Here is a 26,196-nt window from a genome sequence, read left to right as displayed (position 1 = left end):
ACATTTCCAAAACTAGTGCATCTCTTTTCACACAATCCAGTTTAAAAACATCAAAATGTATATCAATCAGTGAAAATACAATCAACAGTCATTCCTGGTCCACTGAATGAATGGCATTGCTGGGAACCAAGTGGGGTCATTATGCCATATGGTAGTGGATGATGCTAAGACTCCATGAACTGTTTAGACATGAGGTTTTGGTATCTGGTGTCATACACCTTGGACCTATTCATCTCAGAACATGTTATGATTCCCCTGCCACCGTGCAAATGAAGACACTAAATCTCAGCTGAGGAATGTATTCTGTGAGGTTTTTGATAGTTGAGTTCTGGAAAGGAAAGCAAACTTGCAAGGTACAAACCAAGTCTGTGGGAAAAGGTCTGCCTGTCTTGAGAAGATAGGCAAAAATGATCTACCTCAGAGCTTCTCATTTATTGGGATAGAGCTCTTTTGTAGTGACAGTCCTGAGACTTAGCTCGCACCTTCCACCCTTCAGGGACATGCCCCCCGTTCTTTACACAGCTTTCTGGAGCTGTGAAGGTGGTGAATCACCATCCTTGGGGCAGTAAGACTGTGAAGTGCAGGATTTACTTTCTGAATGTTACACACACATCTTGGGGAGATGCGGGTTCAAGGCTTTGTTTCTTAGATTTTTCTTACTAAAGGCGAAAGGTTTAGTCTGTCCCCTTGTTGCATCTGTCTGTCCAGACCTTCATATGCATATCAAATCTTGATAAATACACCAACTGGTTTAATAAATTGTATCTATCCTCCCTGTACAATTTTGTGTTTCTTGATGTGCCCTACCAGAGGAACACCGCTTAGGAGAGGCAGCTGTTACACTGCAGCACCCCAGCCGCGGAGGTGGGGCTATCATAGCCTCCCCCAGCATCTGGGCAAAGCCACTGAGAAACTTCACCACTTTCCCCTTGCCCAGGGGTATTCGAACGCAGCTCAGGACGCAGAAGAGGCTGTTCATCCGTGGCTTCTGTAGGAACACCTATAACTGTGGGATGTCCAAGGAGCTTGGCCTTTGACGGGGAAAGAGCGTTACCTGCCGTGGGCCGGGGCAGTGCGTGCGGTGCCACGGATCTTCCAAGGGTCTCGCCGGCCCTCGCGGCGCTTGAGGCCGAAGCAGCCCGGGCGCGGCGCGGGGCTGTGCCGCCCCGTCAGCGCTCGCCTGTCCCCGCTGAGCTGAGGGACTCCAATCCCGGACTCCCGCAGCAACTCCCGGCTTCCCGCACCAGAGCAGCGGAAGGGCCAGGGTCCGCAGCCGGGGCACCCCCAGCCCTCGCCCGCCTGCCCCGGGCCGGGGCGCCTCTTCCCGCGGCCGTCCCGCCCCGGGGAGGGGGCAGCGGCCGCCTTCGGCCACACCTGTGGCGCAGCGGCGGAGGAAGCGCCCGGGGCTGGCGTAGACGGGTCGGCGCCCGAAGGCACCATGACGGTGGGTGCGCGGCTGGGCGCCAAGGTGAGGGGCAGATTCTCCCGCCGCGGAGCCGGCGACGACCAGGTCTCCATCCTGCCCGGCGAGGAGGAGGAGGCGGCGGCGGCGGCGGCGGCGGCGGCCGGAGGCAGCGCGGGGGCCCCGCGGCCGGCGGCGGTGCAGGACGAGGAGGAGGAGGGCGCCGGGTGCAGGAAGGTGCGCTTCGCCGTTCTGCCCGGCTCCTACGAGCCGCTGCGCCCGCCGCGGGCTCCCGGCAAGCGGCCCTACGGGAAGCGCCTGAAGAAGTACGGAAAGGTGAGGACACAGCGCGTCCTGGACGGCCGGAGCGGGGACCCTTGACACGGGGACCCTCGGCATGGGGACCCCCGGCACGGGGTCTGCGGTGCTGACAGTTCCGCGGGGCTCTCGGAATGCCCCTTATCCCGCAGGCATTTCAGAGCCAGCGCCCGGCTCCGAGGCGGGGTCAGGGCTTGCTCTGGACCTGCTCGGGAAGGAGCCGGTGCTGCTGGCGGGGGGTGGGGCGGACACCGACCGTCGCCTGGATCAAAGAGCACAAAATCTGTCTGTTCGAAGTGAAAATGACACTAAGCTGATCCATGTGACGGTGACGGGTGCTTTGTCTCGCTTGGTTGTGCGTTCCTCGGCGTCATAATTTCAAACTATTCCTTAAAACTTCCAGTTAATTGGCCTGCATATTTTTCCCTTCTACTGAAGTGCCCGAAAGAAACGGTAAAAAGCCCTGCAGGACATTCCTTGGCCAAGGTGACCCTTAGAAATCACTGCTGTGATTTACAGGGGAAAAAAAAAAAGCAGCTTGTTCTTCATCTGTAACAACAATTTTGGATCAAAATTGTTCTTTTGCTTTCCTGTGTGGGAAGTCACAAGTCTGGTGGTTTGGTTTTCCTCCCACCGGAAGATGGGTGCCTTTGGTTACAAAACTGCCATGTGGAAGAATTCTGTTGTTTTCTCTTCTTTATGCCACTTAAGTACATCTCAGGTATGTCTTGGATGTTCGTAGCAAAAAATAGTTTCTGTGTTAGCAGGAGAAACCTGTCTGCTGTCAGGAATCCTTTCCTGCTGCTGAGATTACAGATGTCAGCATGAGATATGATTTTCTACTGCATTGTATTAAAAACCCCATTATTTTGGTAAAGATATGCTTGCTATGTCTGACATGCAGAAAATGCCATTAAGCCTGGCAAAGTTACTTTTGAAATTCAGTTTACAGATGTCAACATTGTCAGGAACTGCCTCTGAAATCCTACTGTTTCATAAAGAAATTAACAGAATATTTCATTCTTTCATGATGAATTTGATTCTTTGAGTTTCCAGCACTGTGTTTTCCAGGTCCCATGCAGTAGGAAGCTGTCTCAAGCCTGTAGGCCTGATCTGTACAGTGCAGTTTTGTGAGAATGGTTGCAGCAGGTCATGACTTTGCTGGTGGTGCTGTTGCTGTTGGCTTTTAACGGTGTTTAGAGCACAGGCCAGTTCTTGGGCACTGTGTATTCCCTTTTGTGTTGATCAGATGACATTCCCACAGGGAAGGGTTGACAGTTTGGCTCTGGCATAAAGAACAACTCAACAAAGAACAGGTGAGGTCTGGGTAAGTGAAGGGCAGGAAGGGGGAAAGAAGACTCCAGCGTGACATAGTGAGGCAGGGGCAGATGTGGGAAGGGAAGGCCCCGCATCTCCTCCTCCAGCCTCAGGATCTGCCCCCAGGCTCCAGCCACCTTTTTATTTTGGCATCTTAACTCCTTTTGAGTAAAGTTTCAATGGGAGTAAAACCAGCAAAGTTTAACTGTGTAGCTGCATCATGACAGCTGAAGGTTTTTATGTGCCAGAACCTCTGTAATCCAGCTTTAAGAAATCATGAGAATATAATAGATATTGACTGGATTTCACTGATTTAAAAATACTTACTCAGATTCGGGTTTTTCCATGTTATAAGAGGTCATTTTAATCTAGTCCTACATAACCATAAGGAGTTACTAACAATTAATTCTGATATTCCTCCAAATCTGACTACATTGTATTAATTCCCCAGTTGAGAGCAGCCACATGAGCAAAAACTATCAAAAATTAAATTAAAATTAGATTAAGGTTTTCAGTTAAATAATCCATGGCAAGTGCAGTACATAGGTGACTTCCTGAATGTGTACTGATGTGGACCAAAACTTTCTTATTTTGACAAAAAAATAATATTTTGACAAAAAGCAGTGACATTTCCATAAAAGTATTCTCAGTGATTACGGCCTTCTTGTTTAGCTCCAGTTTTAGCACATTATGAACTTCTAGGATTGCTAACATAGTTAGAACATGTAATGTGGGAATTATGTACTTCTAGAAACTAGGGTGAATTTAAACTAATTTTATTCTTGAATAGAATCACATGTAAAAGCCTGGCTTCCTGTGGAGGCTGCATCCGTTCAGTTTAACTATACCCTGTGGGTGTGTAGGCCTATGTAAAAATAGATGGTAAAATGTTTTTCCACTCTCCAGCCCTTGTTAGCTGTGGGAGAATTTCATTTTCTGGGGCTGTGACATTGGCTGTCAGAATAATTTTATGTGAAGGTATTTTCTTTCACCTTGTCTTTTTTTTATCCCTTTTTCTCATCTCTCTCCCCAGAATGTCGGGAAGGTTCTGCAGAAGGGTTGTCACTACTTGGTGGTTGGCCTGCAAGGATTAGCAGCAGCCTATTCTGCTCCCTTTGGAGTGTCAGCACATGTGGCATCCTTCGTCCGCTAGCGCAGCTCCCTGTGCCCCACGGGAGAGGACACAAGGCCTTTGCTGCCTTCTCAGGATTAAATTTGAGACTTGGATCTGAAAAACCTCTTGGACCAACACCCTGAGCCCTTGCACCACGCCCTTTCCAAGACTGAGTGCTCTTCTCTGAAAAAAATTCTGGTGCTTTGTAAAATCAGATCAGGTCAAAGAAGTAAAAGGATGAGAAAATAATCTTTGAATAATTGAACTGAAGTTTGTTTTCAGGCTTGAATTGGTTTCCCAGAGCTTCCTGCTGTGTGGCAGGGAGCCAAGGATGGATGGAAAAGCAAGTAGATGAGGGAGAGAGAAATGAAGGACAACAGAGGATGGCAGAGCTGCTGGGATGGTGGAGATGAGTTTGGATAGTGAGGGAAATTGTCAGAGCAGTGGAGGAAACAGATAACAGAGGATTAGGAAAAGATAGTCTTTGGTTTTCTGAGATTCTGAGTTTGTTGTGTTTTTTTACCTGAGAGGGTTAAGATTATGAGTGTACTTAAAAATATACTTGGACATAAATGGAATGTGGCCTGAGACACGGAGAGCTTTGCTGCATCATGGTTGTTCATTTCAAACCCTGGACATAACAAGCCTTTAAATAATCATGAGAAAGATGGAAAAATACAGAAAGAAAATGAGGTGTGTATTTGTGATTTTGGGGTATTAAAGGCTCACTGTGATTAACATTTTAAGCTTTTCCTCTGCTACTATGAAATCTGCACATATTTTTTTACTGGGAATGGAGTTTATATGTGATATACTTGATTCTGGAAGCTGGGGCATTTTACACCTAATTCTGTGGTGTTCACCAGGGCAAAAACAAATGTTTGCCAGCTGCATCTGAGAAAAAAAAATATACATACAGCATTTGGTATAAGAATGTACAGGTGTGATGTATGAGAATGGGGCCAAATAACCTGCCAGCTCCATAATCATTTCTGCACCTGGAAGCTGTAAGCAGAGGATGGCAATACCAGATAGCTCAGTGCTGCAGATGCAGCAGCTTCCATGTCACACCTCCAGGGACATGAACCGTATATTGATGACACAGGAACAAGGTGGTTTATGGGCCTTAAAATTTTTGTGGGTTTTTTTGGTTTGTTTGTTTGTTTCTGTCAGTCTTTTGTGGTAGTCGTAACTGACTTTCCTGCTATCACTTTCTCTGTGTATTATATATCTTTCTAGTTTTGATGGTGTTTTTGTAATCAAGGAGTTGACTTAACTGGAAAAAAATACTGTTCACTTGCTTTCTTTGCCTTTTCAGAACAAAGGAGTTTGTATGTCTTGGCAAACCACACTGTATTTCTTTTAAATGTAGCAAATGAATCAGATGGGGGGGGCGGGGTGTTATGCTCTTTTCTAAGTGGACTGTAAATAAAAGCCATGAGATCCATGTCTGTTTTTACCTACGCACCTAAGCAAGCGCACAAAGGAGGAGTTTCTCAGCAGCAACCCAGCCAGCGAGGGGAAGCTGCAGTGTAAACTTCCCCACGTTGCTCTGCCTGTAGCCTCAGGGCCCTGGTAGGACATGATTGTAGCCCAGATCGTGTGGAAATGCTCAGGAACAGCAAGGTGTGGAGAGGAGGCTGCAGAGGATCTAAGGCTGCAGAAGTTGGGGTAGGAACAGCCACAAAGGGATTTTGCTCATTGATTTCATACCTTCAGTTGTTTCTCTTGAGCTTTTTTGTGGGGACAGACTGTAGTAATCACATATCCTCTGAACAGAGGGACATAGCTGTGCCAGGATTTTCCTGGGAAGCTGTGAGAAGCTGTGGGAAACTTAGAGAAAAGAATTAAAACTATTATTATCTCTCTTTCTGTAACCATTGTTTATAGCTACGATTCTCCAGAGTGTGCTATTCATAGTTCACCAATAGTGTGAGAGGTTTTTACTTTGAGATCAATCAAGTCTCACCTTAGCAAGTCACATTACAAAAGGACCTGCTACTGTCATTAAGCTGGCCTTCGGCCTTCTGATTCACCTTCTGAAGAATGGAGTCTTCCATTCTGTCTCTGACTTGACAGCGTCAGACGGACCTGTTCCTCTTATCTGCCCCACCAGCATGCCATAGGGCTGTCCTAACACCCACATGCCACACCAGTCTGCAGAGTTTGGGATTGACTTTAGATTTTGTTATACCCCTCCATGTTTTATAGTGCTCTTACAGCATAAATCATTAGACCTTTTTTCAAATTACTTAAGCCATGCAGGAAGAGATTTGTGTCTCCATTTTTCTGTGTGGAGTGTGTCCCATCTATTTGTCTCAATGTCCCCTGACTAGTAAGGCTGCTCCCTCATTGCAACACAGAGTCCATCCCATTCAGACTTTCCACAAAGGTAAACATGAACCTTAGCTCCTGAACTGCTCAGCGCAGTGGACTTTTGCCTGCTGACGTCCAGTCTCTGCTCACCTGGTGCAACTTAGAGGGAATAACCTGGTTGCTATCCATACAGAACCTGAATGACATGTCCATGGTGCTTCTCTGTGAGCCTGAGAAAAGAAAAGCCTCAGGCATATTAGTGAGTCAGCTTTGGCTGGCCAATGTTTCTATAACAGACCAAAAACTAAGAAAGAGGACAAAGAAAAAGTAAGTGACTAACCTGTGCTGCTGCAATAAACCAGCTAATGATTCATTTCCCCCCCTCAAAATGAACTGATGGTTCTTGTTGAGGTTACCAATTAGTGCTCTTTATCAGTTCTCCTTGAGCTGTAATTCACTCCTCAGCTCCTGAAGGGAATTTGTGAGGCCAAGTCTTGGCCTCAGGGTTTGCTACTCTCTTGATTAGCCCAGCTCACGAAGCAGTGTCTAGAAAATCTGAATCCAGAGGGTGAGGTTCATTTTTCAGCTGGGTGGATTTCAGACAGCTGTACTTCCTGTCAGTCATGGCAGCATCTCTGTTGGGCCAGGTCTGGCTTGGCTATGATGCAAAAAGGTGTAACAGGGCAGGTCCTGCAGCTCTGTTGCTGAATGTTGTCTCGGTGACATGAGAGATGAGGAAATGTTTCTTGGCCCCCTCAACATCGGCTGGCAGGTCATCTGCTCCGCCAACAAAATGGGCAGCCTCCATCTGAAGCAGAGCTGCCAGGCTGAAAGTCTGCATGTGAGATGAAGGAGAGCAAGACGTTGGTGATGGGGAGGAGGCTGGGATTGGTGAGGAACCTGGGTTCCCAGCCCTGGCAGGTGCCAAGCCATGAGGGCAGTGTGGGACTGAATCTTGGCTTTGTCACAGGTGTTATGTATTCTTGGCAGAGTGGTCCTTGGAGGAGCCACCCCAGCAGGGACAGCTTTCAACTCACAGGTGCACACAGGCTCTCTTATTAAAGCAGGCTTGTCTGCAGCTGAACTCCTGGTGCCTCTGAGGAATAAAATAGACGTTTGACTTGCTCATAAACAATGTGGGATGTGGTGGATACCATGGTGAGTACATGGGGAAGATTTGATTTGATGTTTGAGCTGGACAAAATATGTTCCTCCCATCAGCCCCTTGCATGAAACCTCTACCCATGGCTTCATTTGACAGGTTTGTCTTCAGTGGTGTGCTGCTGTTCTATCTGGTTCCCTTCAGATTCCCATACACCTTTCACTGTGCTTTATGAAAAATGGCAGGATAAATAGGTTTGGGAAGGTGAATACATGCAAGAGTGGAAAGAAATACATAGTGAACTTGTCCATGCTTTTCTCAGCAACAGACTCCACTAACCAGACAGCCTGGCAAGTCACTTTTACTTTAAATTCCTGGCTATTCCTGGTGACTGCCCAATGAGTCACAGAGCAGAAAAAAAGCATATTTCTGCTGGTTTTGCCAGAGTATTTAATTACTCCTCTGGCTTACTGTAGGCTCTGAGGAAATGGCACAGGACTCAGAGCTATTGTCCTTTGTCCTGTAACATTAGCAGCAAGGAAGCACTCTTGAACAGCTTGCTTTGGAAGTGCAGTGACTGAGGAGAGCTGTACCACACCACAGCACTTCAGCACTTCCAGATCTTTGCCCCTCCCAGGTCATGGATCACTTCAGGGCTTAATGTCCTTTCTGATCTCTGCCCGTCTGTAAGACTGGGAAAGGGGAAGGTTTTGTTTTGGGGTGCAGTAAAACCAATTGTCTCTCTTTCTCTATCCTGAGTCCCTTGTTAGCTGAACACTGGCCTCTTCTGAGACAAAACTTATCCTTAAATATGCACAAATTTGCTGCAGTTACCTGTACAGAGTGTGCTTTGGAAATCCTTGTTTCTTCAAGGAAAAGTAGAGAGCCTGAAGAACTTGTAGATTAATGGAGATAATTAAATTAAGAGAAGATAAAGGAATAACATCCTTCCCTTTTTTCTCCTTTGAGGAAGTAGTATTAGGCTGCCAGGCCTGTTTTGGGGTGAAGTCTAGACCGGGCTCAGAGAGGGCAGTGCACTTTTCTGAATCCTGCAATGTGCACGAAGAGAGATGCAGGGCTTTGGACTTGTTCACCTGGAGGAGGGAAGACTTAGGAGAAACTTGACAACAGCTTTTCAATACATAAGAAAGGGTTTCCAACATGATGGAGCCAGGCTCCTTACTGAAGTCTGCAGCCAGATAGCAAGAGGTCGTGGTCATAAATCCAAACTGTGGAGTTTTCAGCCAGAAACAAGTCAGGGAAAGCAGTAATATGATCATTAAGCATGAGAAGAGGTTACTTCAGGAGGCTGAAGTCTGTCTGTGGAGTGTCTCAAGGCACGACTGTACAAAGTGGGAAGCAACCCAGTGCGAATGCAGCGTTCACCCAGCTGTGAGCAGGATGCTGGAGGAGAGACCTCCTGGGCTTCTTCCAGTCTGGATGAGGTTGTGAGTGGGATCCTGCCATGGTAAGCAAAAAGCTTTTAATTTACCTACTGTATGGAAATGTAGAAGTCTGAGCTCCTCACCCTCGCTAGAAGCACTGACGTGAAGAATAAAGCTTTGCTCCTGGTAACAAGAAGCGACTGGCGAGGGTGGCAGCGCTGCCTGAGGAGCAGCTCAGCTTCCACCACTGCTTCCACTTCACTGTGTTCTGCTGGCTGAAAGCCTGTTGTCCTTTACTGCCATCTCCTGGGAAAAAACCCTCAGATTTCAGCCTCGTCAGCCTGCCCCGTTGTTCTGCCTCAGGGATTTCCTGCCTTTCCCTAGGCCGGCCTCCCTGTTTGTCCAGAGCCATCCTCAGGATGTGGGGTCTCAGCAGTGTAACATCCACCTCTGTACACCAGTGTTTCTTACCCAGTGGAATCCTGAGCCTCCTCTAAGTGTTTCAAATGTAAAGCCATAGGAGCATTGTTCTTGTGTCAGGTTTTTTTTTTCCTTCAACACTTAAAAATGTATTGTACTTTGCCCCGAAGTTCTTGCTGCTTCTCAAAAAGATTCCTTAAGGAAGATTCACTGAAGGCGAGGGAATGAGCCACGGCCACTTCTTGTTTCTAAATCTCATATTTTTCTTCTTTTTCTGGACAGATGTGTAATTTTGAACTGGAGATTGGCAGACTGGAATGAGACACCCCCCTCCCACCCAGGAGTGCCATGGACCCCAGCTCTAGCAAACCACAAGTAGTTGCCTGCTCACACTTTCTGTATTCCCCTGTTTCTGCTTCCCGTAAAGGACTCCTTGCTCCTTCCTTTCCTGGGACACTGAACTAGCATCAGATTGTTTTTTCAGCTGTGCCTGAATTAGGGTGGGGACTTTCCTGTCCTTGGTGAATCCCATCCTGCCCCGTGATGGCTGATAAACCAGAGCTGCAGAAGTGTTAATGTTTGTGCTGCAGAACAAATGCCCTGCTCCCCTCAAATTCTCTCCTTTGGTCCTTACCTGCTCTCCCAGGTGACACACAGCTCTACCCTGACTCCTCAGACACCTGCAGCTGCTGATGGATGTTATATTCAGAAGGAAAATAGCATTTACAGAACACTGGGAGAACTCATAATGTCAACAGCCTCTGTTAATACTGGGCCAAACATTTGCCAGGAAAAACAATCTCTGTGCTGTCCTGGTGCATTTAGAGAGACTGAAGTTTAGGTTTTGACTGGAAGAAAAAGAGAATTTTCAGTTCATCTTCCTATATGTCTGGAATGACAGCTGATAGCTACCAAAGTAGCCGATCAACCCACCTGGGTTTTGGGTATAAATAATTCTCCGTAGAGGAAAAACCTCATCAAAACGAGACATCCTTTTATTTCTTTGCTCTGGCTCCATTAAAAGGCATCTATCATTAATGACTCTACTTATAACTCTATCCTCGCCAATTACTCACCTGAGATTTTTCCACACATGAATTTCAATGAGCTCATTTCTAGTGCATGACTCACTGAACTCTGATATCCTGCAAGATTTTAAGAGGAAACAGCAATGCTTTTATCCTCCCCTCCTCTCTGTGAAGGTATTTTTGAAATTATTGTCTGTTCTAACTTTGGAAAAAGGATATAAAGGATATAATTTGTGTGTGTGAGTATAATGTGATTTTTATAATATTGTGTTGAAATCAGCGTACTTTGCCACATTATCCCCTCATCCCTGCCTTTTGCTGAATTATCAGAGTCACTGAAAAAACAATTGCCATAGCCCTGATGTGTGCATTTAATTCCTTTACTGAGACAAGCCCAGGCTACATTTAGCTCTATCCTAACACAATGACACCTAATTGAGGCCAGCATTTTGCTGTCTTTGTCACTGGTTTTTTTTCCATAATGTCCATCCAAACCTCTCCTCTCAATGTGGTAATATATACCTTTCCAAAGCACAGCACTGTGTACATATTGAAGACCTAGAAGATCCACAGCTGCTGGTCTTTTTTGTAGTGGAAACAAATAAAATTGTTCAACTCTTTCTTCATCATTTATCTTAGGCCTCTGATTGAGCTGCTGCTATAAGAGTGTCAAGGTTTGTCTCTAGAATTATCTCAAATTGCCCACTACATCTGAAGACACATATGCCTTTTATATTCCCATAAAATTTTTTTTCTACCTGAATATTTGTCCTGTGTTACTGAATTAACACCATGCTTTTTAAAGATATGTTGGCATCAGCACTTTCATGACTGAGGGAGCCCAGCCCCAGTTTGCTGCAAGATTGACACTGAGAATTTTTCATATGATCAGACACATTTTAAGGAAACCTGAAACAAGATCCTGGTGCAGAGAATTTCAACACAACTGTCCTGAACTTTGATGATGTTATCAGCAATTGAAAACATGGTCATTTGCTTTTAAGGGCAGGAATACTGTGCCTGCTCTGGCTACAACCACCACAGCTCTGTCACACAAGAGGCTCCGTTTGGATTGCTACAAAACCAGTACCTATTTTGTCTGAGTGGCTCTATTCACATTGCTTAACAGGGCAAGGAGCTGACGGCTCCTAGGTAAGAACCAGTGTGCCTGGAATGGAGGATGAAACAAACCTGCTGGTCAGACTGTTTACTGGAGGCTGTTTGGGAGATACCTGGTGCATGGGGGAAGAGGTCTTTCCTCAAAGCCTGCAGACTCAGACCTGAAACATTTAGCCACAATTGTGCTGTCCATAGCTATTTCTAATTTTGTGCTCTGTGTTTCAAAGCAGAAGAGAGATTATACAGATGCTGCTGCCTTCTGTTATTTCCTTAAGCTCCTTCTCACCATACTCTTCAAGAAGAGTTAGGGCTGAATGTAACAGAAGGGCTGGTCTAGATAAAATCTCCTTAGGCTCCTTAGGTCAGTAGATCTAGGGAATGAAAGCTTAAGGTCCTTCTTGGATTTTGAAATATTTTTTCTCTAAATTAACACCCAAATGTTAGCCAAAGTGAGTTATTTCTGAATTCAGTTAACAAGTCCTTTGAACTAAAAGAACTGCTTCTTTACATCACTGTACTGCCCATAATGTGCAGCTAGGAAAGAGCTGTAGCTTCTCACAACCATCAGGGTCTGTACTTCTCCAAATTCTCATGCTGGTAGAGTATATACATGCTCCAGACCTATTTTCTCTGGCACCCAGAAGAAGCAAGCAAGCAGTAAATCACCCTATTTTTTCCGAAAAAAAAAATCTCTCAAAATTCTGTTAAATTCTGTTATTTTGATGCCTCACACACAGAAGTTCAGAGAGCAAAATCGTTCTGCAGTTTGCACAGTGGAGAATACTGTGCTCAAGAAACCACAGGAGTTAGTTCTTAATTTTTGCCTTAAGCTCGTGAAAATAAGCATTAATATTTGTCAGGAGTGGTCAGCATAAATAGCAGTTTGTTTGGTTTTTTCATTTATTTCATGTGATGCATTGCTTTCCTAGTTAAATTCTAAAACCAGTTTTTGTTTCTCTCTCTTTAGTATTTTGTTAGTATGTTTTGGTTCCTGCTTGCAAGCACTGCTTATCAGACATTAGACAGTTGCTGCAGTTTTGTTGAACATTTGCTAACACATAAGATGCCTGGTTCCCCTTTATAGCATTTTTCTGCTCATCTGGGTGCAGGTGCAGATTAAAGACCTCTGTGTGAATTCAATTAAATCCAACAAAATATAGACTCCATGTTAAATCAGAAGATTAATGGTTACCAAAGAGTGCTGGGCTCTCAGTCCGCTCAGTGGGGTTGGCTCCCCTCTTGTGTCTGTGGAGGAGTCATAAAAGCAATCACAAGTAATTATTTTTGACTCAGTGGGTCAATGATTTGAAGATAGTGGTGCAGGTCTGGTTTTACCAGACCAAGCAGTTTAACACCTATGATTTACCTGGAGCAATGTGGGGATCCCAGGGATATGGAGGACAGAGTGTCTCAGTAAAGTAGCATAAGAAGGAGTTTCAAGTGACATGGAAGGTGAGCAGGCAGCAGGCTGTCTGCGCATCCCCCACACAATCCAACACCAGCACAAGGCTCTGCTGATCAATACTTAATCTCCAGAACTGAGCTTGTTCAGGGGGCAAATTCAAAATAAACACAAGTTCTGTTTAATGTTGTGGTGTACTTGTAGAAGGAGAAAGGTCCCAAAACCCATGACTGGAATCAGGGCATGGTTTGAACAGCAAAGTGGTGAACAAGAAGGCAAAGGCTCTCTTGTCTTTTTGTCTTTGTCCCTTCTTCTTGTCTTTTCACAAAGCTAATGTGACGAGGGACCTTTACCCCAACATCAATTAGTAACACGTGAATAACAAGGAGCAACTACCCAAAATGGCTGGGAGACCACAAAAGTAATTCAGAGCATCCTGATGAGGAATGTACACATTGCTCCCTTCTGTACCACACCTACTCAGGTGGACTGTTGGTGTCCCAGCACTGCTGCCTGCCCAGCAGCCCTCATCTGAAAGAAGCAGGCAAAGTCATCTGCAACAAAACCAGGTTTAATTCCCTTCTCTGAGCTCAGGCAGCTGTCTGTCTCTTTGGCACTATTTGTGTCATGATTTCCTGCTCACAGTCATATCCTGGTCTTTTTAATCAAGGACTCATCTGTGGACTCCCTTCTTGCCCATGAGGAAGATCAGATTTTGGGGGTCACACCAATAGGGAGAGATCTGCTGTCACTGCCTTTGCTTCTGACATCCATCACATTGTCTTCATCCACCAGCAGGTTTTCACAAATCCCAACATACTTTTTACAATCTGTGGTGATTCCCACTCACAGGAACATTTTCTGATCCTGGTCGTGATCAAGTGATTCTTGAGGTCAGTGTGAGGAACTCTCCTGGCTTGATTGCTCACATGTACCCATTATCAAAAAGGTTCACAACAGCCTCATCATCAACGTCCCTCTCCACCAGGATGCTGCTGATGGAGCACTTCCATTGTGGCTGGGATGTCTGAATCTCCCCAGAAATGCCCAACACTGAGCTTCCCCATCTTCTGTATTCTGGGACTTTGCTCTCTACGCAGACTTATGATAAAATCTCAGTTTGTGAGTTTGGCCATCAGATCCCAAAGCTCTTGCTTTGCCTGTGAGAACAGACCTGTGGCAACAGTGACATTTGTCGCTCCAGCCCGTATTTGATGTCATATTTGCCTTGCAGCTGGGTATCCCACAAAGCAACTTCCCTGAGACCCTGCCAGCAAACAGGAAGCTCTCGGAAGGGGTCTCAGGAGTTCGGTACCAGGGCGGCCGAACAGCACTGGACACCCCATTTGCTGCCCTCCACGCCTCCATCCACCTGTTCCCCTCTTCCCCGAGACAAACCCAATGCGAATCTGACGCACTTGTGTATTCCCACACAGACCACACTTCCTGTAGCGCTGCTTTCACTAAAAGCCCGCGTATCAGACGGAACACATCATTCACCGGTACTTTGCCAAGCCGGACGCTCAGCCGTGTATTTTCCCCGCTGCGCCACCCCCTTTCTCGCACCGAAGGTCGCGACTCCGCGCTGCGCCCGGCCCGCAGCAGCGCCTGCGGCAGGTCCGGGGCGGTGTGAGGGGCGGTGTGAGAGGGCCGGGCTGTGCCGCTCCCGCCCACGGCCGCTCCGGGCGCGCTGCGGGGCCCAGTCGCCATGAGCGGCCTGTGGGGCGCGGCGGGTCCGGCGCGGCCGGGCTGGCTGTGGGGGGCGGCGGCTCTGCTGGCCCTGGGCACCCTGCTCGGGGCCTGGCGCTGGGCCGTCCCGCGCCGCCGCCGCCGCCTGCAGCGGGTCGGGACGGTGCTCAGGCTCTTCGTGTACCCGGTGAAGTCGTGCCGGGGGGTGTCGGTGCGGCGGGCGCAGGTGACGCCGATGGGGCTGCGCAGCGGGGAGCTGCGGGACAGGTAGGCCGGCCGGGGCCCGGAGCCTCCGCGTGGCTCCGCGGCTGTCGGGTGTTTGTTTTCCTGAGGGCCTGGGAAGGAGCACCTGCCGTGCGGGTGCTGCCGAGCCCGACATTAACGCTGTTGGGCGCCTTTGTGCCCCGTCCCCCCGCAGGTTCTGGCTCGTGATCAGGGAGGACGGGCACATGGTGACAGCTCGCCAGGAGCCACGGCTCGTCCTTATTTCTGCCATCTGTGAAAACGGGCACTTGGTCTTGGAGGCCGGGGACATGGAGAAGATAAGCGTGCCTGTAAAGCTCTCCAAGAAAAATCCCGTCCGCAACTGCAGGTACTGAAGGAGGATTTTTCTTTTCCCCCTTTTCTCTCTCTCAATGCTGTCTTTCTCATGTGCTTTTCTTTTCAGGGTTGTGTATGTAACATGAAATGCTTTGCATTTTCTTATGCAGAAATTGGAGTGTAAAAGTTCAGTACCTCTGTGTCTTTTCTGTGTGGGTATTTCTCACTGTCTGCTTAAGAGAGATAGACTTCAAACCATAGCCTATACTGACAAGACAAGGCACAGTAGTGTTAGTAGGTTTAGATTAGCTATTAGGAAGAAATTCTTCACTGTGTGGGTGGTAAGGCACTGGCACAGGCTGCCCAGAGGAGATGTGGATGCCCCATCCCTAGAAGTGTTCAAGGTCAGTTTGGATGGGGCTTTGAATACCTTGGTCTAGTGGAAGGTGCCTAGCTTATGCTAGGGGAGTTGTCCTAGGTGGTGTTTAAGGTTGCTTCTAATCCAGACTGTTCTGTAATTCTGTGAAATTCTCTGCCATGTGTTACACAGGAGGCCAGGAATGGTTGTCATAACAAAAGCTCTTCTTTGCTAAACACTGGTGAAAACAAATCTCAGGAAAAGATGACGCAGTATCAAAGACCATGGGTTACACATCTGCCAAGTGAACTGTGATCTTCTGTCTTCATAGAACATCGTATTTGCTTAGTTGTTTTTACTTCTAGTCTTCTTGCTCTTGCTTGGGTGAGCAGCTGCATCTCAGAGCCTCAGTTGTATACTTTGGTATTTCTTGATCACAACTACTACGTGCATCAGCATTTTTGCATGCACACTGGCCATTCAGAGCTGGTGAAATGTTGGGGTTTATACTCCTTGGCCCCTGTCTTTTGCCATATAACTGAGGTGCCTCAGTTAAAAACTTGGTAGTCCGACGCTCACCCTGAGGTCACAAGGGAAAGACTGGCATCCCAGGGACTTAGGGCATTTCCTGCTAGGTGCTACCCCAAAGGAGTTTCAGGTGGATGGGTTACAAACAGTGATTCAGCTTTGTGCTTAGTGTGACTGCAGGCCTAGTTATTTCATGTATTTATAGAAATCCATGCTGGAAAACTGCCAGCAGGACAAGGAAAACCTTTTCTCTGCTAAAATGTCCATTAATATATAAGTGTTTAGAAACTGTAAGTGCTGTAAGGCCCTACAAAGATACTGTGAGTGTTTGTTCTTTGGATAGCAGAGGTGGTTAATGCACCAGCTGCTGTAATAGTAACTAAAAGAGTGCTGGCGAAGAACTGCATTGGCTTTTAGCATAAGTCTGTCGCTGTGGAAAGCCTTGATCAGCATAGCTCAGTATCTCTGTTTATACAAGGCAGATGCAAGTTCCAAGTGGTAGCATTTCTCCTGGAGAAGTGGAACAGCTTTTACAAACCTGTGCATAATGCCTGTGTGTTAGCCAATGGCGCATGTCTTGCAAAACCATGCAGTTTGCGAGATGTCATCTTTCTAAAATTTGTTGTGTCACTAGAAGAATATTTAAATAGCCTAATACATTGCAGTAATGAAAAGTTAGCTTGGATTTCTTGGATTTTCCTGTTTTAGAGCTCAGTTATATGTTCTTCTTGTTGATTTTTTTTTCTTTCTTTGCCTTAATAAATTTGCATTCAGATGGGTGCTCATAGGAGCTCATGCCCTGTAAGCTGGAGCTGAAGCACTGCTTTAGAGCCTCTGGCTGCATACAGCTATGAGTGTGCTGATCTTGAAAACTGCTAAGTCTACTTGCAAGTTTTACATAGGTATTTAAAATCCTGTGCTTGGGAAAGTCAAATATAGGACCAAAGCCATTGTATAGGTATGTCTTCTGCTTGTGCAAATGCTAGTGTGGTTCCCTCTGGCTAAGAAACCTTATGCTCTGTGCCCTTTGTCAGTATGTGTTGTAACGCTTAAATTATGTGATCTATTCCCATGGATCCCTACAGCACTGAGTGCTTAGGATAGATCCACTTCCTGAGTGGAAAGCAGTAGTGTTACAAGCTGTAAGAGCCTTGCCACTGTTGTCCTGCCAGTCAGAAAGCACGCAGGAACTGTGGGATGGAGGGAGGAGAAAGGCAGTTGAATGATGTCTGGAGCAATGACCTTTAATTCCAGCCTGTGTCACAGGACTAGACACAGGAATCCCAGCAAATGGAGCAAGGATGTTGCTGCCAGCACCCTAGTGATCACTCCACCACATGAGTAAAGAAGGGCTCCTAGGAGCTGGGCTAGATGAACCGCATGGGCATATTGATGCTTCAAGCTGCTCAGGATTTGATTGCAGATAGGAAACTGCAGTGCATTTGGGTCAAAATGGCTACTTTGAAAAGTGTAACAAAACTACTCATGACTGGTGTTAAAGTTTATTGAAAGGTCGAGTCAAGGTTTAGCTGGTTTTGCCAGGAAAATGTTCCTTGCGTAAACTTGTTTGTATTCTACTGGCAGTGGCTTTCTGAGCCCCATGGACTTTGTTTCCAGTACAAATCTTTAACCTCCTTTAAGATACTGAGCTATTTTATATGTGAAGTCTGAGCTGAAGAGTCTCACTTCTCTCTGGCTAAAGTTTGACAGCACTAAAATCTGAAGGAAAGTTTCCTTAACAGTTAGGAACACTTAATTAATAACATTTGTACATATCAGTTGTGGTAACTAATCACATAATTTCAAACTATCGTTCATTTTCTGAAATTATTTACCTCTCAGTTGATTTCTCAGTAGAAATGATTTGGTGCAGCAGTCACGTGCAAATGCAAGAGCAGGCCCCTTTTCCCACAAAGCAGGGCGAGCAGGTAGGTTACTGTCACTGATGGGGCAGTCAGCTCTGGGCACATTAACACTATTTCAGAGCTCATTCTTTCACCAGCTGGTATTGTCTGGTCATGTCTGTGTTCCTTAGCTTTCAAAACACAGTGGCCACAAGGAGATGGCCCTTTGGGAATGATTCATTTTCTATATATTGCTACCACTATTAAAACATGTTTTTTACGTTTTAATAAGAAGCTTCATTGAACCGTCATGTTTCCAGCTAACTTGCTGATGTGTTGTGACTCTCCAGGGTGTTTGGACAGGATATCCAAGGCAGAGACTGTGGTGATGAAGTGGCTCAGTGGCTCACCACCTTCCTGAACTCGGAGCCCTGTCGACTGGTGCACTTTGAGCCCTCCATGGTGCCAAGAAAGTCAAAGGACACAATAGCTCTTTTCCGAAACACAGATGAGGTAAAGAAACACTTTTTCTCAGAAGTATGTCCTTTTAACCATTTCACCCACCCACCAGAAACTGCCCATTCTATCTTTTGTGATTGAGCTCAGTTTAGCAAGGTGTGTAGTTGTGTAATAAAACCATGTGAGTATTCTTTTCTGTAAAGAGGTGACTTGCTTAATTTTTACTTCAAATTGGTTTTAAACTATTGACCATTCACAGCTAAAGAGTCTGAAACTGATATTTGAAAAGGAACCATTACATTGCAGAACACAATACCCTTTTGTGTCTCAGTGAATAGAAAAAAGTTACGTCTTTAATGATGTTTTGATGGTGTAATTTGTGTTGCATAGAAAGATTACGCTCCCTATCCCTTGTTAAGTCTGGGAGTATACTGATACAAGTTGTGTTACTTTGTATTTTGTTCAAAGGGATGATGTTTCAACAGGCTGGTTGCAGTTGTGGGCCTAGGAATTAAAATTAAAAGGAAGTTTCAGAGGTTTTATCTCTTTCTGTGGAAGAGGCTTGAAGGTATGATATTAAAGAAATGTCATGGAAAGGTATGGAAAGGAGATGCTGTGCTTAGACATCCTTATATCATTTTAGCCGCTGCTGCCCTTCTTTTTTTCTGAACAGTTCTCTCAGGTGAAGATACTTTGAATTGTATCAAATGTAAGGTTTTAAAACAAATTAAAATTGTGAGTACCTTGCTTTAGCTAGGTTGTTATTTGTAGGGCATCGGTGTTTTGCTTGTTGCTGCACAAAGAGAAGAAGGTATATTCAATTATAGACTTCTACAGATATGCATTTGTTATGTAAAGGCACTGAGACCAATACAGACACAATGTTTCAGCAATAGGGACATCAGGTTAGGAGGGCTGATATTCTGGAATCATAGCAAGAAAGAAAAGGCAGAATTTTTGGATAGTTATTTCAATGCTCATCCTCTTGTGGGTGAAAGACATGTACAAGAATGGAGTAAGACTAATGTAAGAGAAAGGCAGGAGGGTTATATACTAAAATTCTTAACAAAATGTCTCTTTTTTTTATGCCCCCACCTCTGTGGAACTCCACTTCTTGGAGGTCTAGAGATTTTTAAATACTGTTCATTTGCCTTATTTGCTTATATGGCCCTCCCGCTGCCCAGGCATCCTAGACTGATTAATGGACAGCTGTAATTGAGTATGGGCTGTTCTGGATGTAGAACTCCCTCTGGTGTTGTGATAAGGCAGTTTGAGCACACAAAAATTGCCATGGTGACTGAAATAGGGAAGAGCCTGTTGTTTTCCTTGTTAACCTACTTTCAGGAAAATCAAAACTTGAGCAGAGCAGCCTAAAAGGCCACTGGTTCCAATATCTGTCTTTTGCTGTGCACTGACTTTCCTCCCATGCTCTTACAGCAGCCTTAGGATTTGGTGGTGTTTGTTTCTGTAGGTTGCGTATCCTGACTGCAGCCCAGTCTTGATCATCTCCGAAGCTTCCATGGATGATCTAAATACCAGGCTGGAAAAGAAAGCTAAGATACAGAACTTCAGGCCAAATATTTTTGTAACAGACTGCAGTGCTTTTGAGGAGGTAAAAATAACTGTCTTAAATGTCTTTTTGAAGGCTTGCTGTTGTTTCTTTGTAACTCAATTTCTTTGTGTGATGGTGCCAACAAGGGTGAGGAAAGCTGCTATGTGATTTTTACAGCTGAGTTCCAGAGAGATAAAGCTTCAGCTCACATCAGTGCATGTGAAACATTGATGGAGGTCACAGGTCTATGAATGATTATTTCTCAAACTGAAAAAGCTCCTAAAGCCGGAATAGATTTTTATCTCCCAGGAGGATTTGCAATAGAAAGCTTGTGTAGATGACAAGCAGAAACTTACTTCCCCTAAAAATTTCCTTTCTGCAAAACTGTAGATTTACCAGAGGCCACAGATCAGATTATCACCCATACAGCAAGAACAAATTGCTTTAGGTTCAGTGCTTCAGACAAGTGTATGTTGGAGAACAGGATTCATTACTTGTGTGTCTCTCTTTTCGGATAGAATTATTAGTGTGTTCTGAATTGGATAGATGCAATGACAGTAGGGTTTTCTTTATAGTACTGTGGTGTAACTATGCATATTTTGAAGGTGCTAGTAAAGGTGATCATCTGGAATGGTGCACCTTTTTGTGAATGACTGTGCCACTTCTGGAAAAGTAATTTCATGTGCTTGTGTTTAATATGTGCCTAATGTTTACTTCCCTCAGGACACCTGGGAGGATATTCTTATTGGTGATGTGGAAATGAAAGGGACTGTGTGTTGTGGCAGGTAAACATTGGAGACCTTTATTTTACATAGGAACAAAGAGGTTTATGATAAGAAACCCTGACTGATTTGGCACTGTCTGTCATTGCAGGTGTATTTTAACAACTGTTAATCCAGACACTGGGGTCATTGACAGGAAGGAGCCCTTGGAAACATTGAAAAGGTTATAAAAATACCACTGTTTCTTAGACTGTGGGAGAGGATTTAGGCTAGACCCTGACAGATGTGAGACTAGTGTTTTAAAAGTGGTTTGAAGTGTGTGTGGGACATAATAATGCAGTGTGAAGGTCTGTGTATATTGGCTTCCAGTCTACTTCTTGCAATTCTGAGTGGTAAGAAAATTCAGGATGTTCCCTTCTTTCTTGCAAACTCCACATTCCCTGTCTCTGTTGTATCTGCTACAGTGAAAGCTTGGGGTAGCAGGTATTTAAGGTATCTAAAGGTCTAACTTTGCTTCTTTGACTTTTCTTTATAAAAAGATTTTTGTGTATATTAAACATGAAGGTGTGAATACAGTCAGGCTTTTTTCCCTCCATTTGAGCTGCTTGGGTCTTTTTAGCCTAATATGATGACCAAGGCAAGGCATCATTATTTGCATGTCCTCTCTTTCATCACGGATATTTTGATGTGTAGTTTTTGCTACCACTTATTCTAAAGAAGGGCTTTCTCTTTGCAGTTACCGCTTATGTGACCCATCTGAGAAAAACATTTACAAAACCAGCCCTCTCTTTGGGAAATACTTTGCTGTTGACAAAACTGGAACAATTCAAGTTGGAGACCCTGTGTACAAGATGATCTGGGAATGAAGGAGACTTTGATCAGAAGATGCTTTTTCACTTTGATATGCAGATTTTTTTCCATGTACACAGTCACCAGCATAACTTTTGCTTCTTCCTTGCAATATTTTTTGTGCTTTTTAAGGTTCAGGAGGTTCTTTGACACTGTGAAGTGCCAGTCATTTCAGATCACGTAATCTTCTGGCATACCTGTAGTAACCACATCTTTAGCTTTCGAAGGCTGTGGTAGAAGAAACTGATCCATAAGAGACTTCACAGCACTACTGAATATCACACCTCCTAAAATTTTGTGTCAACCGTAATACTGGAATCCAAATTTGTGTACAAGAGTTTGCATCACATGTTAGGTACATTTAGTGCCTATAAAGAACCACAAAACCAGTCATGCCAAGCACAAAGTGTATTTGTCTTTACAGACAGAGCTGCCTTTACAAGTGATCATGGAGTGCAGATGGCAGGGCTCTGCTTCCCTCATTTGGTCCTAATCATCTTGCCCTGTCTATGTCCAGGGGTAGTTTTTAGCAGTGTTTCTTTCCTTGCAGTTGTTTCCTAACGATTGCTGCTGTCTCTTGAGATTGGAGCAATATCAGAAGGATTGTGAGCTGACTAAATAGTCAGGTGTGGAGGTGGGGATGCCAGGTAATGATTTGTAAGGCTGTGGGCTTGTTTAGTTTGTGACCTCAGCTTGACAGTTTGAAGTGTCAATTTTTTATCCTGTGAACAATACAGTAACACTGAGGCTGTAGAGTAGTGATGCATTTGCTAACATAACAATAGAATTTCCAGTTTGACTGAAAGAACTGAATGTTCACCGTGTCAGAGACTTCATGGGCATTGGAGAGGAAGAAAAGCCTTAGGGAGTGATCTGATGTTGAGCCTGCCCTGTTCAAGCTGCTCTCCAGGCCAATACTGTAGGGCTCATGCACAGCTCCTCTCTGGCTCAGTGATCCCCTTATGTAGACAGTTAGGCTGCTAAGCAGATGTTTGGGAAGCTGCAGTTTGAGCGTGTTAACATCCTTACTGGTTCTATATTTAAATCTCTGGTTGTTCCCCAGTCCAGCTCCGATCTAACCAAAATGTCAGCTGTTTGTAGGAAGCTGACAATTATATTTTCTGCTGCATAAAACAAATAAGGGAGAAAACTTGTTGAATTACAGCAATGTTATCTTTTCTTTAAATGTTACATGAGTTTTTTTTAGAAGTAGCCTCCAGGTCAAAAGCCAGCCATCTTTCGAATGCTTGTCTGCTTGTTTCTTTTTTATGGATTACTAAATTTGAAAAGTGTTGCCCTAGCCTAAAAGAGGAAGCAAATTAATTGTGAAGAAGGACACTTATGATCCTACCTGGTGTTTAGATTCTTCATTTTCTGTTGTAAGTATGAAAAAGGAATTTCGGTGCATGTTCACAACTCAGACCTGTAAAATGAAGAGCCATTGAGCTTTGAGAAAGTGCAGGTGGGTATATGTGGTAAGGCTGAAGCAGTCATGTTGAGGGGGTAGTTTTCTGTTATTTGTGAACTCAGAGTTGCTCTGAATGCCATTTTGTTGGCAGGGGTGATCTGTAAGTATTGAGTTTTCCTCGGACAGACAGGTGCTCAGTTTAAAGTACGTGTTGCATATTTGTGTATTGTTATGCCTGATGCAGCAGCTAGTGGGAAGAAGTGAAAGAAAAATCTTTTAAAAAGAAAAAGAATTCTGAGGTTCACTCTTAAAAAGCACATGTTGGAAGTTCTTAGTGTTGGAAGCTGAAAGCTTGTGGAATTCCTAATGGTATCATTAAGCACAGGCAGCCTGCTGGCCTGCCAAAGCAATTAGTTAAGAGTGTGTCTCTTTATTAAGTCACAGAAGCGGAAGGAAGAAGAGCTGATTTTTTTTGCTTCTGGCCAAACGTATTATTTCCACTGTTGTTCTAGTGGCACATCATTTACATAACACAAATCATGGTATAGATCCCATTGCCCCTCATTAGGCTGCTGTTGATTGGGCTGATTTGGAAATGGGTCTGTCTTTGGAAGAAGAAACTGCCGTCTGCATCCCTGTTTGGGAGAGGCCATAGATCTAAACTCCTGATTTACTCCTGTTAAGCCTCTTAGCAGAATATGGCTGGAATCCTAAAACTGGTCTGCATGGGGGGGTAACATGCTTCACAGATGACACTCAAATCAATTATATGGCCATTTTGTAAAGCTGAGAGCATGAGTTAGAACATTGCAGCAAAAATATCTTCATAGACTGTTGATTTGCTGTAATGGTAGGAATTGTGTTTGATTTTGTTTAAGTAATTTAGAAAATTGACTGAAAATGTGTCAATCATGAGCCACTGTTTTTTAAATTGTGTACTTAAACAATTGTTAATTTTTTAACTCTAGAAGAAGAAAACAAAAGCATAAACTTCTAATGAATTCAGCTTTCTTAAGTAACATTTGTTTGTGATTTTTTTTGTTTTCTGTTTCAGCATTTAATTTTGACTATTGTTAGCAGGATGTCATAGTTAATACTGATGATTGTCTTTTTTAATCCTACCTCTGAATTCAGAAATATATGCAGTTAACCAGAGGATATGTGTAAGAGAGCAGAACCATTAGATATAAATAGTCATCAGACTCAATTTTGCATCCCTTATGATCCTAGATAAGTGTGCTGGTTTTGCATTAATTGATATTTGGTAAGGAGGGAAGAAAAAAAGTTGTTTATAGACTTGACTTTTTTTTCCAGGGACTTATGAAAATTGGGGAAAATGTTTAAAAGTATGAGAGTTTATTCAAGTCAATCCATGTCATATCTCAGAGTATAATACCAAAAACTTTTTATTACAGCATTTACTGTACCAATAGTTCTTGCAGAGGACTATGTACAAGAATGACAGTTGTTAAAAGGAGAAATTTCTGCGTTGCTTAAGATCTGTGGTGGGTACATTTTCATCCAAGAAAACCTGAGAAAGATCTGCTTCTGCTTTCTGAGGAGAAAAACAACCTTTCAAAGGTATCACTCTGCTTCTCCGTAAGAAGACAAGAGATTTACAAATCTTGCCTCTACAAATGGCAAAAATTTCAAAAAGGGCTGCCACAGGGTGTTCATTTCTGGTCTATCCTAGCACCTTAAATTGCCTTTTTGTCTATTAAGATCCATTAGAAATTCCTTGTGCTAGGTAGCTGCAGGGCTGAGGACTACACATGCAAAGTCTGTTTCTTTTGGGGCAGAAGATTCTAAAAAGTGATGCAGGCATAAAGCCTACATGTGTATCAGCCTTCAACTGGAAGAGAATATATTTTATTATGTAAAATATTATATTTTACATAATCTTCATTGTGTTAATGTTAACAATCTAAACTTAGAATGTCACTGTTACTAGTAATTCTTTGCATTTTATCTGAAGAAATTGGTAAACTCAGTAAGGGTTTCACATACTGGGCCTTTTCTGTAACAAATCTGCTTACTCGTCATGACCAGAGAACAGGAATGGTTGGATGGGGAAAGGAAATGAGCAAGGCTTAGCTGTGTAGAGGGTGTATGTTAGGGCTGGAGCTGCACAAGATGGGACTGTCAATGAAGGCAAGGTGCTGGGTGCTTCAGTGTTCTCCAGGTGTTTGTGTGCAGGTGGACTGAGAATGAGCCCTGGTTGTAGAATAGCATCAATACCCAGTATTCAACAATCACCTGGCCTGAGGAATGGCATTCTCCCCAGTGGGCCACAGCTCATCACATTGACTTCTGGAAATCACAGAGTGGGCCAGGCTGAAAGGGAGCACAGTGGGTCATCTGGTCCAACCTCCCTGCTCAAGCAGGGTCACCCCAGAGCACAGGGCACAGGATTGTGTCCAGATGGTTCGTGAATATCCTCAGTGAAGGGACTCCACAGCCTCTCTGGTCAGTCTGTTCCAGTGCATGGTCACCTGCACACTAAAGAAGTTCTTCGTATTCAGGGGGAATTTCTGTGCATCAGTTGCTGCCTATTGCCTCTTGTCCTATTGCTTGGCACCACCAAGAAGAGCCTGGATCCTTCTTCTTGATACCCACTTTTGGGTACTTATGGACACTGATAAAATCAAACCACAAGTAATTGTAGCCTGAGCTAAACATCAGGTAGAGACTATATTCCACCTGTGCAGAACAAGGACATGGAGCAGCCGGTGGTACATCACAGTGAAGAGTTTGGGTGGGAACCTCTCATTTTTGCCCTTTGTCCTTGGATTGTTATGCTTGAGACACCTAGGCAGGTTGAAATTCCCCTGTCCTCCAGGGGCAGTACTGTAGAGAATTGTATCTTCTCTAGTGCACAGAATTGTTCTAACAGCTTATCACTGCTTGTTAAACAGCTGAGTGTTCTCACTTTCTGTAGTCACTAGGTAATAAGCACAGTGGAACAATTATTGTGCTTCACTGATGTGCTAACCCTCATAGCCTCTTTACTGTTGAGTTCCAACAACCAGCTTCATTCACTGTTAATTGAGGCTTGTCTTTGAGGGATTATGTAGGATGACAATTCCTCAGTCATAGCAGCCACAGTTACTTATAGTAAGTCATGGACAGTTATTTTTAGCAGACCTACCTAAATCCCTTTGGCATAAGTTAAAAGTGGCAGCTAAATCTCTCAGTTTTTTCAAGATTTCACACATAGACATGTAGGACTAAAAAAAATTAAAACAGATGGGTAAGAATGCATTCTTCTCTGTCTGCAGAAAGCAAAGAAATAGACATTAAGTTTAGACTTGGAAAATACTTGCT

General features: G+C 44.4%; 2 protein-coding genes across 2 annotated transcripts; both read left to right on the top strand.

Moving 5' to 3' along the window:
* The first annotated feature begins 1,438 nt into the window (after window positions 1-1,438).
* Window positions 1,439-5,616, top strand: C3H1orf115 (chromosome 3 C1orf115 homolog). The gene is made up of 2 exons (XM_030945900.1): window positions 1,439-1,738; window positions 4,071-5,616. The coding sequence occupies exons 1-2, from the start codon at window positions 1,439-1,441 to the stop codon at window positions 4,188-4,190; spliced, it is 420 nt and encodes a 139-aa protein (XP_030801760.1). The 3' UTR covers window positions 4,191-5,616.
* A 9,015-nt stretch (window positions 5,617-14,631) lies between these two features.
* On the top strand, window positions 14,632-24,026 carry MTARC2 (mitochondrial amidoxime reducing component 2). The gene is made up of 7 exons (XM_030944276.1): window positions 14,632-14,879; window positions 15,031-15,204; window positions 18,233-18,395; window positions 19,813-19,953; window positions 20,617-20,678; window positions 20,767-20,838; window positions 21,352-24,026. Exons 1-7 carry the CDS (start codon window positions 14,632-14,634, stop codon window positions 21,479-21,481), a joined length of 990 nt encoding a protein of 329 aa, XP_030800136.1. The 3' UTR covers window positions 21,482-24,026.
* Window positions 24,027-26,196: the final 2,170 nt, after the last annotated feature.

This window comes from Camarhynchus parvulus, chromosome 3 (genome assembly GCF_901933205.1).
Source record: "Camarhynchus parvulus chromosome 3, STF_HiC, whole genome shotgun sequence".
Lineage (NCBI taxonomy): Eukaryota > Metazoa > Chordata > Aves > Passeriformes > Thraupidae > Camarhynchus > Camarhynchus parvulus.
Note: the sequence above shows the minus strand (reverse complement) of the source record. Positions and strands in the feature narration are given on the sequence as shown.

What these genes read in the sequence shown, in the direction of transcription:
- MTARC2 (XM_030944276.1), top strand. Translation starts at nt 14,632, where the DNA reads ATGAGCGGCCTGTGGGGCGCGGCGGGTCCGGCGCGGCCGGGCTGGCTG. An exon ending in AATCCCGTCCGCAACTGCAG is followed by an intron (nt 15,205 to 18,232) that starts GTACTGAAGGAG and finishes GTGACTCTCCAG; the next exon opens with GGTGTTTGGACAGGATATCC. An exon ending in GGGACTGTGTGTTGTGGCAG is followed by an intron (nt 20,679 to 20,766) that starts GTAAACATTGGA and finishes CTGTCATTGCAG; the next exon opens with GTGTATTTTAACAACTGTTA.
- C3H1orf115 (XM_030945900.1), top strand. Translation starts at nt 1,439, where the DNA reads ATGACGGTGGGTGCGCGGCTGGGCGCCAAGGTGAGGGGCAGATTCTCC. An exon ending in GCCTGAAGAAGTACGGAAAG is followed by an intron (nt 1,739 to 4,070) that starts GTGAGGACACAG and finishes CTCTCTCCCCAG; the next exon opens with AATGTCGGGAAGGTTCTGCA.